Source organism: Anguilla anguilla, chromosome 4, assembly GCF_013347855.1.
Source record: "Anguilla anguilla isolate fAngAng1 chromosome 4, fAngAng1.pri, whole genome shotgun sequence".
NCBI classification, from domain to species: Eukaryota; Metazoa; Chordata; class Actinopteri; order Anguilliformes; family Anguillidae; genus Anguilla; species Anguilla anguilla.
Genome location: NC_049204.1, coordinates 65,630,833 through 65,647,951, shown reverse-complemented (window position 1 = coordinate 65,647,951; position 17,119 = coordinate 65,630,833). Strand labels below are relative to the sequence as shown.

The following is a 17,119-nucleotide window of genomic DNA, read 5'->3' as shown; positions in this document are numbered from 1 at the left end:
GAGGATGAGGCTGGAGATTAATGTTTACACTCAGGATTTCAAATAATTGCAATTATATCCAATTTATCTTATTAGACCATTGATTTGGCTTGGAATATGAACTGGAAAAAAAGATTTTGCTCCTAAATGCTTTTAACAACCTGATTCAGGAATTTTGACCAGTTCCACCTTGCAGACATCTTCTAGTCGCTCTTTCAGCTCAGAGACAGATTTTCTCACAGCCTCAAAAGAGACGTGTGGATCAACAGTGATCCTGGGTAAGTCTCCAGGTCCAGGAGGGGCACAGAGAGACTGACAGCTCTGCAGATGGACATAGAGAGAACACTCTCAATACAGATTCCTGTGCAGATGCCAGGAGCAGATCTTTGTAAATGAGGACCACACCTCACCAGAGAGCCAGTGATGTTACCTGGAGGAACTGGATGTGATCCTCTGTGTGTGAAAGCTGCTCCAGCTCAGCGTCTCTCCTCCTCAGCTCAGCAATCTCCTGCTCCAGTCGCTTCAGGAGTGCTTCAGTCCGACTCACTGCAGCCTTCTCCTGATCTCTGATCAGCTCTTTCACCTCAGAGCGCCTTCTCTCAATGGTGCGGATCAGCTCAGTAAAGATCCTCTCGCTGTCCTCCACTGCTGCCTGTGCAGAGTGCTGTTAGGAGACACAGAGAGAGAAGGGCTGTACATTTTAACTAGGCATTTCACTCAGCTCTTACTGGGACCCCAGACAGACTGTTCCCCACAGTGTGGCTCAATGGGAGCCCCACAGGGCTGGAAAGTGGCCCAACACTGGGCTCCTCACTGGCTGACTGGAGGAGAGCCCTGTCTGAGCCCTGAAATGGCTCTTCCAGCAGCCAGCTGTTGTCTTCTCCTTTGGTCAGTACCCACCTTGATTGACTGCACAGCCTGTCTCAGATCCTGCAGCTCCTTCTCTCTCTCCTGGATTCTCTGCTGGAATTTACTCTGTGTAGCCCCCAGCTGCTTCTGTGGATAGATTATTTTTTCATGACTTTCAAGTAAATAAAATAAAATAACATTTTATTTGTATGGTACGTTATGCTGTTCGGCACCGTTGCGGCCAATGGTGAGCTGAAAATTGGTGGGGAACAAAACTTTCCTTTAAACTAATCATTGATCTCAACCTTATTTCATTAATTTTCCTTTATTATCAAGCATGCCAACGATCAAACTAATCAAATGGCAAGTAGCCTAACACACGCGTCTTCATACCGTGTTAGGGGGATTAAATCATAAATTCAGTCTATCCGTTAAAAATCTATTTTAATCACCAAGTAGTCGACACTTAACAAACAAGATACACCAGTCTGTTATGTACTGTGTTAGCTTTCAGAATAACCAGCAAAAACAAAACCTGCAATTCAAGATTTTTTACATTCTACGCAATGCAGATATTTGCCATGAATACGAATGCAGAGAAAGAAGTGCATGTATCCGCAAATAATGTTGATTAAAAATGTGCACAATTTCGTACTGCAAATGAAAATAAATGTAGGTTATAAGGCCTAGGCTACTCGCTAAAACTGCCTATTTGGGGAGAGCTGGCTATATATGATAGTATTGAGTAACCTATTTTGTGGATTAATTGTATTGATACTCAAGGAAAATCAGGGGAAGTTTCCGCCAGTGCTTAGTGATTAAAACTGATTTTTCTAAATCGCATTTATCATTTAATCTCCCTAACACAATGCGAAGAAGCTGTGTGTCACTTTCCAATCGATTAGTCAGATCGTTTGCATGCTTGTTAATCATTGAAAATTAATTAAAACAGTTTGAGATCAATGATTACTGGTCTTATAGATAAAGCTTCTAAACTGTGTGAGTGAACTAGCTGTTCCAGTCGTGCTGATTCCCATTCAGGGAGTGAATATGGGGGTAGGGGTGTGAACAGAGCTGTCACAGAGAGCTGACTTGGGTTCACTTCCTGCTCTTACTGCTTTATCACTGTGGACTTCACACCTGGAAATCACTACGTCGCTCAGTTCTGTATCAAATTTATTAAACATTTAAAAACAATGTACTTTGAATAAATTCTATAAAACACAGGTCAAAAGCCTAGATATTGTAACAATAAGCCAAGATGATATCTGTCATCACTGTAAAACAGCATAAGTGTTATGTGTAAGAGTTTCAGTGCTTACCTGTTTCTCAGTCCTTTCTGCTGCAGCTGAGACTGTATCATGGCCTCTGTGTTCATCCATCACACAGGGGTAACAGATACACTGCTGATCGGTACGACAGTAAACCTCCAGCAGTTTGTCATGATGAGAGCAGATCTTCTCCTGCAGGTTTCCAGTGGCTTTGACCAGATTGTGCTTCTTAAAAGTAGGAGATTCATAGTGAGGCTGGAGGTGAGTTACACAGTAAGAGGCCAGACACACCAGACAGGACTTGACAGCTTTGCGCTTTCTCCCAGTGCAGGAATCACACTCCACATCTCCAGGTCCAGCGTAACAGTGAGCAGGAGGAGCACCTTGGAGTCCTGTATTCTTCAGTTTCTCTACCACTTCAGCAAACATGGTGTTTTTTCTTAAAACAGGCCTTGGAGTGAAGGTCTGTCTGCACTGGGGACAGCTGTAGACACCAGTATGATCATCCTGATCCCAGCAGCCCTTAATACAGCCCATACAATAACTGTGCCCACAGGGAATAGTCACTGGATCATTTAGTATATCCAGACAGATTGCACAGCTGAACTGGTCCTGATACAGAAGATCTGCAGCCTGTGCCATTTCAATTCTCAAAGTGACAGAGGTTAGTTTTAGTTCAGAATGTAGTGTAGTTTCTCTGAATCCGTGTGAGAAAGAGCAGGAGATACTTCCTGGTTCTGAGCAGACCCGCCTAGATGCTGATCTCTGTTAATACCTTACTGCTCACACTGACTGAGACTGAGTTAAATTTATTTTCTCTGAAACTGTATGACAGAGAGAGGGGGAGTGACTTCCTGGTTGTGTGGTGTTAGACTGATGAGGGGCTGAGCAGCACGGGTTTTGTAGAAAGGAAGATGTGATCTGTCTGGTCGTACCTGTTTCATACCTGAGGTTTGGTGATGGAGGCAAGCCACAGTACATGGAGAGTGGGAGTGTACCAGCACACTATTTTATAGTTACTGTCATTTTCAGTAAGACATATGGAATGTTTCACAGTCTACTTCCTGCTCAGTGAAGAAATACATTAAAGTGTCAACAAATTACCAGTCATTCATTTTATTTCACATTCAGTTTTTTTTTCACCAAATCTCAACATTTCCCCGATATCACTGGTTAAGTTTGGGAAGAAAGGCATTATATGTACATTTCCAAATACAGTATTCAGTTTCAGCTACACCTCTAGTTCCTTCCAGGTGGCAGGACACAAATTCCAGTAAACAGTTTGCATTGGACTAGTTTCATAACAACATATATTTATGAGAATCTACATGCGAAGTGATGTGACTTTATATTCGGTATATAATACATTATCGTTTGTAAATAACAAGGTTAATGTTTGTGGGTAACCTATTGTTTGTGTGTATATATATATGTATATATATATATATATATATATACATTGTGGCAGAGGGCAGGGAGAGGTGAGGGGAGTGGTGATTGAGGGCAGATATCTTGCAGCCCGCTGGCTCCACCCTCGAGCCTTATATGGACTTCCTGCCCCAAGGAGGCAAGCCTGGGCTTCATTAAGCCATTAAGTGCATGGGGATAAAAGGGGAAGCGAGCTGCACAAACAGCGCAAAGTACCGAGAGGGAAACGCGTGTTGCGGAGAGTGAGAGTGAGAGTGAGAGTGAGAGTGAGAGTGAGAGTGAGAGTGAGAGTGAGAGTGAGAGTGAGAGTGAGAGTGAGAGTGAGAGTGAGAGAACGCGTAAGGATTATCTGTGTGATTACCCGTCGTGACCTGGACTGTCTGATTAACCCCGCTGTGTACCGAACTGTCTGGCTGAGGACCCGGTTTTTGGATTATCCCTGGATAGCAGAAAAAGGACAACGAGAACGGATTGTGGACTGTGAATTGGTTGCTGAATCTGCCCCCCCCCCCTTTCCCTCGGTGTGTAAATTCCCCTAATAAATACCCCAATTGCATTCTAGTTGTTTCGTGTGCGTGTTTTGGTTATTGAGGGGTGACATAGCTCAGGAGGTAAGAGCAGTTGTCTGGCAGTCGGAGGGTTGCCGAAATCGATCCCCTGCCCTAGGCGTATCAAAGTGTCCCTGAGCAAGACACCTAACCCTGGTGAATGAGAGGCATCAATTGTAAAGCGCTTTGGATAAAAGCGCTATGTAAATGCGGTCCATTTCCCATTTGAATTGGTGATGTGGAAACCCCACACCCATGCGCCTGCCACAATATATGTATAAAATGTGTAGACCATTTTCCCAATGACACTTTCAGGATGTAGGAAAATTGAGAAAGCTAAAAAAATGAGTATATTATTTAATATATAGTATATATTATATATATGTAGTATATAAGAGTATATTTCATTGCACTGCAGCAGGATAAAATAAATAAATCAAAAGAAGACTCAAGAAGTGTGGAGCAGCAGCACTAGAACTACAAACTGTGGGAGACGAAATCCTAACAGCCCCCCCTGCAGGGCTCCACTGGGAACTGCTCCATGTTTTTCTGCATAGTAATGCCATTAAAGCAAGGAGATGCACCAAGTGCCATTTCCCACACAAGATCGGGTACTGCTGTCATCTTCGGCAATCTTGCACGTTGCTTTGGATAAAAGTGTCTACCAAATAATATGTAATGTAATGCAGGGATATGACATCAAAAACGACAGCATTAATTAAACAGAATTTATTTGTTTTTTAACTTCTCGAAAGGTTTTTAAAACATTTACACCATTCTTCAAATTCAAAATGAAGCCATTTGGTGACGGCCTGTGGAATGCTATTTCCTGTGGTTGTAGCCTTGCTCGTCCTCCCAAATGCTGGCTGCATACTTCTGGAACTTGATGTTGTGGTTTGCAGCGACGATGAAGGACCTGTCGCTGGGGATGAAGAAGTTCTCGGAGATCATCCCGCAGTCATCATCGTCATAGGAGCGGTTCTCCACGAACACGGTGACATAGATGTTTCCCTCACTCAGGATCTTGCCGAAGTCCCAGGTCGGGATGCGTATGTAGCGGATGCGGGTGTCGCGTTTCATTTGCATCCTGGTTTCTGCGGACGCTGAGAAGCTCAGACCCTCAGACTTGGAGCCACCAGCTTTAGTCCCGTAGACGACCTCGATCTCCTCCAGAGTCATCTTGTCAGTGCTGTAGTACACTCGCAGGGGTCCGCCAGACGCGTTGGCCACATGAGTCATTACTTGTCCCATGACAGCTTCCAAGTGAGGACACCTGCATGTAAAGGTGTCTCTGTGTTAAAGCCTGAGTCACACTTTATAATGACACACCACTACTCTGCCCTCTACTGGCTGTCCACAGCTTTCTTAATTAATTGCATGTGGTGAAGCCGTCCATGTTGGGCCTTTTCTCCATATGCCCCACAAACTGCTTCAGATTTAATCTGCATGTTCGCAAAATTTAAGCCACACGCAGGCAACTGCATCAGACAGGCAACTGCATTATAGACAACCGCTTTACTCACAACTGAGACTGAAATAACGCAATGGCGGTCGCAATGGTCATTAAATCTGGAAGTGTGAACAAACCTTAATGGGGTTTATATAAACTGTTCAAACATTGTTAACCTAACTGATGACACAGCAGGTGAAAATGGTGGGTCAACTGCTGCCCACACCCACACCTGTAATTATAAGCACATGCTTCCCAAGCCTAGCAAACTGACTGTGTGTCACTTTCTCCTTCAATGCCATTAAAAATTAATCATATATCAGCAACCTCTGAACTTTAACCATCTCTTCTTAATACATTTTCACTTTCCGGATATTTTGTTTGTCTTGGTGACTTGAACAAATTCACAACTTTAAGGTTTCAGCACATTCATTGAACCCATGTATTACAAATTTAACCAAAAGAGTCAATTCCAATTTTTCATGAAATGAAACTTTAATATAAGCTGAACGTACAATATAGAAATAAATAAATTAATAAAATACTTGTAACGACCGGCTCAAAGCCGAAACGTGATTCCAGGAGATGCAGATTGAAAGAATAACAAATTCATTTAAAATTAGCGACGTCTAGAAGTCTGTAAACGCGGGGGTGTTCTAAAGCAGCTTTATTTAATTAATTAATTAATTTTTTTTTTTTTTTTAATTAAAAAACGAAGAGACCAAGTGCTTCAGCATCCAGGGTTATATAGCCTGCTAACCAGCTGTCAGCAGACTCTGACTTTGATAACTTTGGGACTGAACTGACTCACTTTTTTGTTAACAAAACTCAGAAGTAACTTAAACATCCAGTCAGAACTAGTGCCTTTGTTTCTACTAGTTAAGTAGCCTACTTGAAAATAATTGGTGTAGGCCTACTAAAAGTTTCAAAGAAGCAATGAGCCTAAGTATATTTTCCTGATGTGTATAATTGTTCAAAAGTGACCCACACATTCTTATTTTAAGAGATCATGCTATATTAGTGTGCTTATGATACTTTATTGGGTCCACCTTGCCAGAATGCGACAGTTTAATTTGTACAGTTACCAACAGTGATACAGTCGCAGTCACATACAGGAATATATTTTTAATAAAAAATAATTTAAAAATCTAACTTTCCTCATAATTCTGAGTTCAGAACTTTCTACAAAATAAGTGAATGCTCTAAGCTTATCATGATCACCCACTCCTCCTTGTTGTTGTAGTCAGGTGTAACTGGGTCGCATAACTGGGTCCCGTGTGTGTGCAAAAAAACCATACAGATAAACGTAAATCTGATCTGTGCACTGTTCTAGCACAGAGAAGATGGCCCCTCCCCGGAGCCCCACCCTCTGCACTCATCGTCAGGCTCACTGAAGTGGAGGAATGTGGTCCTGCTCCACCTGAAGTCCCACCTGAAGACGCAGCACGGGGAAGTGAGCAGAACAGGAGACACGCCCACCCTTCCCAGCAATGCCGCAAAACCAGAACAACCTGCTGCAGATGCAAAAGGCACACCTGCATGCCACACACACAGACACACACATACTGCGCATATATAATGTGCAGTATACATAGGTCACATGCTGAAAACTCATCGGGCTTCCACTCTGCTATATTATCAATCACAATTCTGCACAACTGGGCCAAATTGTATCCAAATCTTTGTCCTGACTTTGTAGAAACATCAAATTGGTCTCTGTCAATTTTGCCCAATCGTTCATACCCACAGTGTTGAGGATGTAATTAAGTTTTCAATGAGAGTAAAGTCTTGAAATGGGTCAATTTTGACACGATCGTAACAGGATGGTAAAAAAGGGTGTCACACCTTACTATAATACCTTATTACCAAACCATAGCCACGTAGCTCGGGTGAGCATTTAAACTGTTCCCTGAACGCATACCTCAATCCTGATGTACCTTCCAGATGAAAGACCCTCTTTTACATTTTGTTGAATTTCTTTTAATAATTATGTTCTTAATGTAGGCCCTATCTGTTCTTTCAATTTATTGTGAAGCACTTTGTGTTGCACTAAGGTGCATGAAATGTGCTATTTAAATAGAGGATGATTGATTGTTTGGAATATTTTTCAAACTTATATGAGATATGCTGCGTTCCGTTTTGGAGGGCTGTAACAGTAACAACTGCCATATTTAATATGTAAGAATGCCATATTTAATAAGTTATTTAATATGCAAAAGATCCCTAACCACAACTACAGTAACAGCGTCCTTTAAACAGACGTGTAAGACAACATCGCTCAGTTCACGAAAATTTAGGAAAATTCCTGCATACCGCTGTGGTTCGTCCGTTTATTAGCCAACGGGTTTATTAGCCAATGAAAGGAAAATTAAACATTGTTAGGTAGTCCACCAGTTATATATAAACACATAGTTCAACCAGCTAGGAAAATATAATTTGTCTTGTCTCATGCTAAAATAGACCAATGTAAAACCAACTGAATGAATTCACGCATATTGCTATAGCAGTGAAAAAGGCAATGTATTACTCACAATATCAAGACCACCAGACTGACCGAGACCAACCTAAAACCGCTGGCGGTAGCAGACTTTATAACTGGGGGCGTGTTCGAGTGGAGGTCCCTGGGCAGTTGGCTTGCCTGACTTGACAAAACCCTGACCAGTTGGAACTGGGACAGTTTTTTGGGGGAAAAAAACAAACAAAAAAAGTGAAACTATGAAGAAAATGACATTGAGGGGTTAGCTAGCAGTGCTTTTTATGGTTGCAAGGGAGCAGGAGGTTGCACGGAAGGGGATTCCCCTTTTACTTAAAAAATCTTGAACAACTGGAGGAGAACGAGAGAAGGTTGTTTTAACCCTAACTCGCATTATTTCTTGATTTACATTGTTAGGGTAACGTTAGTCTGTATTTGTCTTTGAGAAACTACGCGACTTCGGCCAAGCACCATGAATTGTGCCACCGAGAAACTCCAAGCTCATCAAAGTTCTTAAATAAATACATATATTTTACATGTAGGATTTAAAGCTGTGGTCTATTTATTATTTGCACAAAGAAAGAACAAATTCGCAAAAGTGCACAAAACGTAATTTACAGAATCAACAGTGCTGGAGAGTTTGCACAAAGAAAGAATAAATGCACAAAAGTAATTTACAGAATCAAAAGTACTGGAGAGTTTGGAAAGCTTATGGGGTTTATACTAGAACCTCACCATAAGAAAATAACATCGCATTAATTGAAGAACCAAAAAGGATTGTATTAAATTTAAAAAAAAAAGAATAGTAGCAGTAATGAGAAAAACAACCAATTGTGAAATTTGAAATGAGCAGTTATGGGAAAGAGGAAGAAAATACTGCTGTTACATTGAAAGATTTAATAAAGAACTCATACCTGTGTTTGAACGTTGTTAGGGAGGGGGAAAATAATGTAAACAATTTGCTTTCTATAGGAAAGGAATGCCTTGTCATATGTGCATGAATATCTGAGTTAAGATTGAAATTGTGAAGATTGTAGGGATTGCCTCAGAAACATAATTTTGTACTTGAAGGTACATATTTGGAATTTGTTATATATAAGCATTTAGCAGATGCTCTTATTCAGAGCGTATTTTTTATTTATTACATAGCAGTTACATTGCGTCCATTTATTGGGTAACACTGGGTATATCCAGTATATATCCAGTCATTTATACAGCTGAATATACACTGCAGCAATGCAGGTTAAGTACCTTGCTCAAGGGTCCAACACCTTTTGGATCAGTTGGGAGGGCAACTGCAAGCCAAGCCTAATCGACCAATCAGTGCCCAGCCTCACTAATGCTCTTCTGGCTGAATGGAAGCAGATCCCTGCAGCAGTGTTCTAACGTCTATTATAAAGCCTTCCCTGAAGAGTGGAGGCTGCTATAGCCGTGAAGGGTGGACCCAACTCCATATCAATACCCATAATTATGGATGAGTTGTTGGATGTCAGGAGTCCACATACTTTTGGCCATGTAGTGTATGCTGTGAGGAAGGGCTAGGGGAGGCCACTGCTCCCGTGGTTAACAGACCAGAAAACACGAAAAGAGGTGCTGGCTTACCGCCTTTTATTCACCCAAAAACACGAAACAAAAGAAATCTTCCAGAACAAACGAATGGGCAATATGGCAACCAAAACTTCAGAGAAAAAAAAAAAAAAAATCACAAAAACACGCGCATGCACACGCTCTTCTTTCCCATAAGGAGGTTGTGAGACTGCTGTCCCGTGTCTTGAAGGTTGCTGTGGCCCTGCTGTGTTGCCTTTCCAGCTGCCATTTACAGCTTGTGATACTAATGACTCCACCAGTGCGTGCCAGTGGAATTACAATAGTCCAGAATGAAGAGACAAAGATTCAATGTGGTGGTTAGAGTACCTTACACCTTTTACAAATACAGAAGATGAACACACTCTCGCTGCAGTGTTATTCTCTACCTCTAAATACAGCCAGTCTTCCCTCTCTCTCATCCCAGATCACACAGTTTTACAGAGGATTCAACACCAACCCCAAACGCAGGATAGAGGGGCTGAGTGAATGTGGTCTGGACTCTGTGCAGGAGGGTCATTGTGTCAGAGACACTGTAGAAGGACAGAGTTCCTGCCCCATGATCCAGGTACACTCCTATTCTGGAGGAGCGGGGAACAGGGATTGTAGTGCACTCAGCATTGTGCCAGAAATCGTAACCGGTGGAAGTGCAGCGCAAACTCCAGGACGTGTTATTAAATCCCATTATACCCTCATTACGGCCCCCTTTCCTCCTGATCTCTTTATATAACACTGCTATATAAACCCCATCCCCACTCCACTCAGCCTCCCAGTAACAGCGTCCAGACAGACCCTCTCTGCACAGCACTTGGGCCCGGTCCTCAAATCTCTCTGGATGATCAGGATATGACTGGATCCTTTCCACACGGGTCACCTTTCTGTTCCCCTCAGACAGACGGAGGTATTTATACGCTGTGTTGGGGTCCAGAGTGAGCCGACAGCAATCTGATGGAAGAGAAGGTTAAAATTTAATATGAGGACAGGTCTATCTATAGTCTACCTATGATACAGTATATTCTTGTTTCTCATAGAGAGAGGCTGGTGTGTGTGTGTGTGTGTGTGTTTAAATAAATAATGAAAAAAGCTCAGGCAGTGGTTATTGGCTCTCAGTAATTAACACTGGCCTGCCTGCTAAGTTACTGCTTAACCCTGTTTTCAGTTGTCACAGTTCCAGTACTTTTAATGACCAAATCTGCAGTGGTGGTTTGCAGTTTCCCACAAACCCACCGTCCGTCAGGACACTAAGGTCAGTCTGACGGCCCTGTTTTTTTATCCTGGCCACGGCAGTAGAGCTTTGGCAGGAAATTCATGGCAGAAAATTGTAAATATGTGCACTTTACGGGGTGCGTTACTTGGGGTGTAGCTCGTAGAGGACGATACATGAGCTCATGGGGCTCAGTGACATTGGCGGTTTGAATCCAGCTGCAATCTAAAGTCCTAAAAAAAGTCCTAAAAATATATATATATGTGTATATTGCCATCCAGGCAGTCACAAATTTGATTTTGAATTTTCTGTTTGATGGCTCTGGAAAATCCCAGGACATATTTTCCTCAAATAAAATTTGGATTTAGCTTCTCCCCCCCCCACCCCCCACTTGCAAGATGTAGAATGGCAAGCAGACTAGTGTGTGTGTGTGTGTGTGTGTGTGTGTGTGTGTGTCTCAGATGAGAGATTCAGAGCGAGCACTCACACTGTAAGAAATCCTCTCTAGTCCTGGGCTCTACAGCATGGACTTCTTTCACTGCAGGAACAGAGTGAGAGAAAAGGACAAAAAAATAAATATATATATATGCAGGGGGAGATTAAGGATGATGTCGACACATGGATTTAGAATATTATACTCCATATATTTGCTCCAATCATTGGTTAAGGGTTAAAATTTTTAACAACCTGATTCAGAAATTTTGACCAGTTCCACCTTGCAGAAGTCCTCCAGTTGCTCTTTTAGTTCAGAAACAGATTTTCTCACAGCCTCAAAAGAGATGTGTGGACTGACAGTGATGCTGGGCAAGTCTTCAGGTCCAGGAGGGACACAGAGAGACTGACAGCTCTGTAGACAGACGGACAGACAGACAGAGAACAGTCTCAACTCAGATTCTTGTGTAGATGTCAGTAACAGATATTTCTAAATGAGGAACACCCCTCACCATGTATGTACAATGTACATAGTGCAGACTGTCAGAGACCCAGTGATGTTACCTGGAGGAAATGGATGTGATCCTCTGTGTGTGAAAGCTGCTCCAGCTCAGCGTCTCTCCTCCTCAGCTCAGCAATCTCTTGCTCCAGTCGCTCCAGGAGTCCTTCAGTCCGACTCACTGCAGCCTTCTCCTGATCTCTGATCAGCTCTTTCACCTCAGAGCGCCTTCTCTCAATGGAGCGGATCAGCTCAGTAAAGATCCTCTCACTGTCCTCCACTGCTGCCTGTGCAGAGCGCTGTTAGGAGACACAGAGAGAGGAGGGCTGTACATTTTAACTAGGCCTTTCACTCAGCTCTTACTGGGACCCCAAACAGCCTGTTCCCCACAGTGTGACTCAGTGGGATTGAGTCCCACAGGGCTGGAAAGTGGCCCAACACTGAGCTCCTCACTGGCTGACTGGAGGAGAGCCCTGACTGATCCCTGAAATCGCTGTTCCAGTAGCCAGCTGATGTCTTCTCCTCTGGTCAGTACCCACCTTGATTGACTGCACAGTCTGTCTCAGGTCCTGCAGCTCCTTCTCTCTCTCTTGAATTCTCTGCTGGAATTTACTCTGTATCGCCCCCAACTGCTTCTGTTGATCAAGTATTTTTTTCAATTATATTATAGTACAATGCATTCACATTTGTTAAATAATATCACTATGTTTAACACTAAATATAATAAATAAGCGTCATCTTATTTGAAATTCTGCAGATCAGTTTGTAAAAGTGAACTGGTCTTTTATGTAAAGCTTCTAAACTGTGTGAGTGAACTAGCTGCTCCAGCCATGTTGATTCCCATTCAGGGAAAGAACAGGGGGGTGAGGGGTGTGAACAGAGCTGTCACAGAGAGCTGACTTGGGTTCACTTCCTGCTCTTACTGCTTTATCACGTGGACTTCAGACCTGAAATCACTGCCTTTTAAAATTATTTTTTCAAATGTATTCAACTTTACTTTATATATATATATATATATATATATATATATTCAATAACATAACAGGTCTTAATTTTACATACCGTAGTTATAATCTAAAATGATTTCTGCCTTTACTGTAACAAAGCATGAGTGTCATGTTTATGAGCTCCAGTGCTTACCTGTTTCTCAGTCTTTTCTGCTGCAGCTGAGACTGTATCATGGCCTCTGTGTTCATCCATCGTACACAGATAACAGATACACTGCTGATCAGTACGACAGTAAACCTCCAGCAGTTTGTCATGATGAGAGCAGATCTTCTCCTGCAGGTTTCCAGTGGCTTTGATCAGTTTGTGCTTCTTAAGAAGAGGAGATTCATAGTGAGGCTGGAGGTGAGTTTCACAGTAAGAGGCCAGACACACCAGACAGGACTTGACAGCTTTGCGCTTTCTCCCAGTGCAGAAATCACACTCCACATCTCCAGGTCCAGCGTAACAGTGAGCAGGAAGAGCAGCTTGGAGTCCTGTATTCTTCAGTTTCTCTACCACTTCAGCAAACATGGTGTTTTTTCTTAAAACAGGCCTTGGAGTGAAGGTCTGTCTGCACTGGGGACAGCTGTAGACACCAGTATGATCATCCTGATCCCAGCAGCCCTTAATACAGCCCATACAATAACTGTGCCCACAGGGAATAGTCACTGGATCATTTAGTATATCCAGACAGATTGCACAGCTGAACTGGTCCTGATACAGAAGATCTGCAGCCTGTGCCATTTCAATTCTCAAAGTGACAGAGGTTAGTTTTAGTTCAGAATGTAGTGTAGTTTCTCTGAATCCGTGTGAGAAAGAGCAGGAGATACTTCCTGGTTCTGAGCAGACCCGCCTAGATGCTGATCTCTGTTAATACCTTACTGCTCACACTGACTGAGACTGAGTTAAATTTATTTTCTCTGAAACTGTATGACAGAGAGAGGGGGAGTGACTTCCTGGTTGTGTGGTGTTAGACTGATGAGGGGCTGAGCAGCACGGGTTTTGTAGAAAGGAAGATGTGATCTGTCTGGTCGTACCTGTTTCATACCTGAGGTTTGGTGATGGAGGCAAGCCACAGTACATGGAGAGTGGGAGTGTACCAGCACACTATTTTATAGTTACTGTCATTTTCAGTAAGACATATGGAATGTTTCACAGTCTACTTCCTGCTCAGTGAAGAAATACATTAAAGTGTCAACAAATTACCAGTCATTCATTTTATTTCACATTCAGTTTTTTTTTCACCAAATCTCAACATTTCCCCGATATCACTGGTTAAGTTTGGGAAGAAAGGCATTATATGTACATTTCCAAATACAGTATTCAGTTTCAGCTACACCTCTAGTTCCTTCCAGGTGGCAGGACACAAATTCCAGTAAACAGTTTGCATTGGACTAGTTTCATAACAACATATATTTATGAGAATCTACATGCGAAGTGATGTGACTTTATATTCGGTATATAATACATTATCGTTTGTAAATAACAAGGTTAATGTTTGTGGGTAACCTATTGTTTGTGTGTATATATATATGTATATATATATATATATATATATATACATTGTGGCAGAGGGCAGGGAGAGGTGAGGGGAGTGGTGATTGAGGGCAGATATCTTGCAGCCCGCTGGCTCCACCCTCGAGCCTTATATGGACTTCCTGCCCCAAGGAGGCAAGCCTGGGCTTCATTAAGCCATTAAGTGCATGGGGATAAAAGGGGACGCGATTTGCACAAACAGCGCAAAGTACCGAGAGGGAAACGCGTGTTGCGGAGAGTGAGAGTGAGAGTGAGAGTGAGAGTGAGAGTGAGAGTGAGAGTGAGAGTGAGAGTGAGAGTGAGAGTGAGAGTGAGAGTGAGAGTGAGAGTGAGAGTGAGAGTGAGAGTGAGAGTGAGAGAACGCGTAAGGATTATCTGTGTGATTACCCGTCGTGACCTGGACTGTCTGATTAACCCCGCTGTGTACCGAACTGTCTGGCTGAGGACCCGGTTTTTGGATTATCCCTGGATAGCAGAAAAAGGACAACAAGAACGGATTGTGGACTGTGAATTGGTTGCTGAATCTCCCCCCCCCCCCCCCCTTTTCCTCGGTGTGTAAATTCCCCTAATAAATACCCCAATTGCATTCTAGTTGTTTCGTGTGCGTGTTTGGTTATTGAGGGGCGACATAGCTCAGGAGGTAAGAGCAGTTGTCTGGCAGTCGGAGGGTTGCCGAAATCGATCCCCTGCCCTAGGCGTATCAAAGTGTCCCTGAGCAAGACACCTAACCCTGGTGAATGAGAGGCATCAATTGTAAAGCGCTTTGGATAAAAGTGCTATGTAAATGCGGTCCATTTCCCATTTGAATTGGTGATATGGAAACCCCACACCCATGCGCCTGCCACAATATATGTATAAAATGTGTAGACCATTTTCCCAATGACACTATTCAGGATGTAGGAAATTGAGAAAGGTGGTGCTTGAACTCACAAAAACCAGGAAGTGAAGCTAAAAAAATGAGTATATGATTTAATATATAGTATATATTATATATATATATATATATAGTATATAAGAGTATATTTCATTGCACTGCAGCAGGAAAAAAAAAAAAAATCAAAAGAAGACTCAAGAAGTGTGGAGCAGCAGCACTAGAACTACAAACTGTGGGAGACGAAATCCTAACAGCCCCCCCTGCAGGGCTCTACTGGGAACTGCTCCGTGTTTTTCTGCAGTAATGCCATTAAAGCAGAGATGCACCAAGCACCATTTCCCACACAAGATCGGGTACTGCTGTCATCTTCGGCAATCTTGCACGTTGCTTTGGATAAAAGTGTCTACCAAATAATATGTAATGTAATGCAGGGATATGACATCAATAATGACAGCATGAATTAAACTGAATTTATTTGTTTTTTAACTTCTCGAAAGGTTTTTAAAACATTTACACCATTCTTCAAATTCAAAATGAAGCCACTTGGTGACGGCCTGTGGAATGCTATTTCCTGTGGTTGTAGCCTTGCTCGTCCTCCCAAATGCTGGCTGCATACTTCTGGAACTTGATGTTGTGGTTTGCAGCGACGATGAAGGACCTGTCGCTGGGGATGAAGAAGTTCTCGGAGATCATCCCGCAGTCATCATCGTCATAGGAGCGGTTCTCCACGAACACGGTGACATAGATGTTTCCCTCACTCAGGATCTTGCCGAAGTCCCAGGTCGGGATGCGTATGTAGCGGATGCGGGTGTCACGTTTCATTTGCATCCTGGTTTCTGCAGACGCTGAGAAGCTCAGACCCTCAGACTTGGAGCCACCAGCTTTAGTTCCGTAGACGACCTCGATCTCCTCCAGAGTCATCTTGTCAGTGCTGTAGTACACTCGCAGTGGTCCCCCAGAGGCGTTGGCCACATGAGTCATTACTTGTCCCATGACAGCTTCCAAGTGAGGACACCTGCATGTAAAGGTGTCTCTGTGTTAAAGCCTGAGTCACAGTTTATGAAGACACACCGCTACTCTGCCCTCTACTGGCTGTCCACAGCTTTCTTAATTAATTGCATGTGGTGAAGCCGTCCATGTTGGGCCTTTTCTCCATATTGCCCCACAAACTGCTTCAGATTTAATCTGCATGTTCGCAAAATTTAGGCCACACGCAGGTAACTGTATCAGACAGGCAATTGCATTATAGACAACCGCTTTACTCACAACTGAGACTGAAATAACGCAATGGCGGTCGCAATGGTCATTAAATCTGGAAGTGTGAACAAACCTTAATGGGGTTTATATAAACTGTTCAAACATTGTTAACCTAACTGATGACACAGCAGGTGAAAATGGTGGGTCAACTGCTGCCCACACCCACACCTGTAATTATAAGCACATGCTTCCCAAGCCTAGCAAACTGACTGTGTGTCACTTTCTCCTTCAATGCCATTAAAAATGAATCATATATCAGCAACCTCTGAACACTGACCATCTCTTCTTAATACATTTTTACTTTCCGGATATTTTGTTTGTCTTGGTGACTTGAACAAATTCACAACTTTAAGGTTTCAGCTCATTCATTGAACCCATGTATTACAAATTTAACCAAAAGAGTCAATTCCAATTTTTCATGAAATGAAACTTTAATATAAGCTGAACGTACAATATAGAAATAAATAAATTAATAAAATACTTGTAACGACCGGCTCAAAGCCGAAACGTGATTCCAGGAGATGCAGATTGAAAGAATAACAAATTCATTTAAAATTAGCGACGTCTAGAAGTCTGTAAACGCGAGGGTGTTCTAAAGCAGCTTTATTTAATTAATTAATTAATTTTTTTTTTTTTTTTAATTAAAAAACGAAGAGACCAAGTGCTTCAGCATCCAGGGTTATATAGCCTGCTAACCAGCTGTCAGCAGACTCTGACTTTGATAACTTTGGGACTAAACTGACTCACT

General features: G+C 42.5%; 2 protein-coding genes across 3 annotated transcripts in view; both read right to left on the bottom strand.

Moving 5' to 3' along the window:
* Nucleotides 1–2,858, bottom strand: part of LOC118226012 (E3 ubiquitin/ISG15 ligase TRIM25-like) — a 4,235-nt gene extending 1,377 nt beyond the window's left edge. The window contains exons 1-4 of one of the 2 annotated variants that reach the window (XM_035415245.1): nt 2,151–2,858; nt 880–975; nt 410–643; nt 141–300 (exon numbers count right to left, since the gene is read on the bottom strand). In XM_035415245.1, the coding sequence (XP_035271136.1) occupies nt 141–300; nt 410–643; nt 880–975; nt 2,151–2,741 (1,081 nt within the window). In that variant the 5' untranslated portion in view covers nt 2,742–2,858. The remainder of the gene's footprint in view (nt 1–140; nt 301–409; nt 644–879; nt 976–2,150) is intronic. The other variant, XM_035415246.1, reaches the window with a different exon arrangement.
* Nucleotides 2,859–9,585: 6,727 nt separating this feature from the next.
* On the bottom strand, nt 9,586–13,523 carry LOC118225982 (tripartite motif-containing protein 16-like). The gene is made up of 6 exons (XM_035415173.1): nt 12,858–13,523; nt 12,257–12,352; nt 11,783–12,016; nt 11,474–11,633; nt 11,274–11,324; nt 9,586–10,527 (listed from the first exon to the last, which is right to left on the bottom strand). Exons 1-6 carry the CDS (start codon nt 13,446–13,448, stop codon nt 10,001–10,003), a joined length of 1,659 nt encoding a protein of 552 aa, XP_035271064.1. The 5' UTR covers nt 13,449–13,523; the 3' UTR covers nt 9,586–10,000.
* Between the last annotated feature and the right edge of the window lie 3,596 nt (nt 13,524–17,119).

What these genes read in the sequence shown, in the direction of transcription:
- LOC118225982 (XM_035415173.1), bottom strand. Translation starts at nt 13,448, where the DNA reads ATGGCACAGGCTGCAGATCTTCTGTATCAGGACCAGTTCAGCTGTGCA. An exon ending in AGACTGTGCAGTCAATCAAG is followed by an intron (nt 12,017 to 12,256) that starts GTGGGTACTGAC and finishes GTCTCCTAACAG; the next exon opens with CGCTCTGCACAGGCAGCAGT. An exon ending in ATCACATCCATTTCCTCCAG is followed by an intron (nt 11,634 to 11,782) that starts GTAACATCACTG and finishes GTCTGTCTACAG; the next exon opens with AGCTGTCAGTCTCTCTGTGT.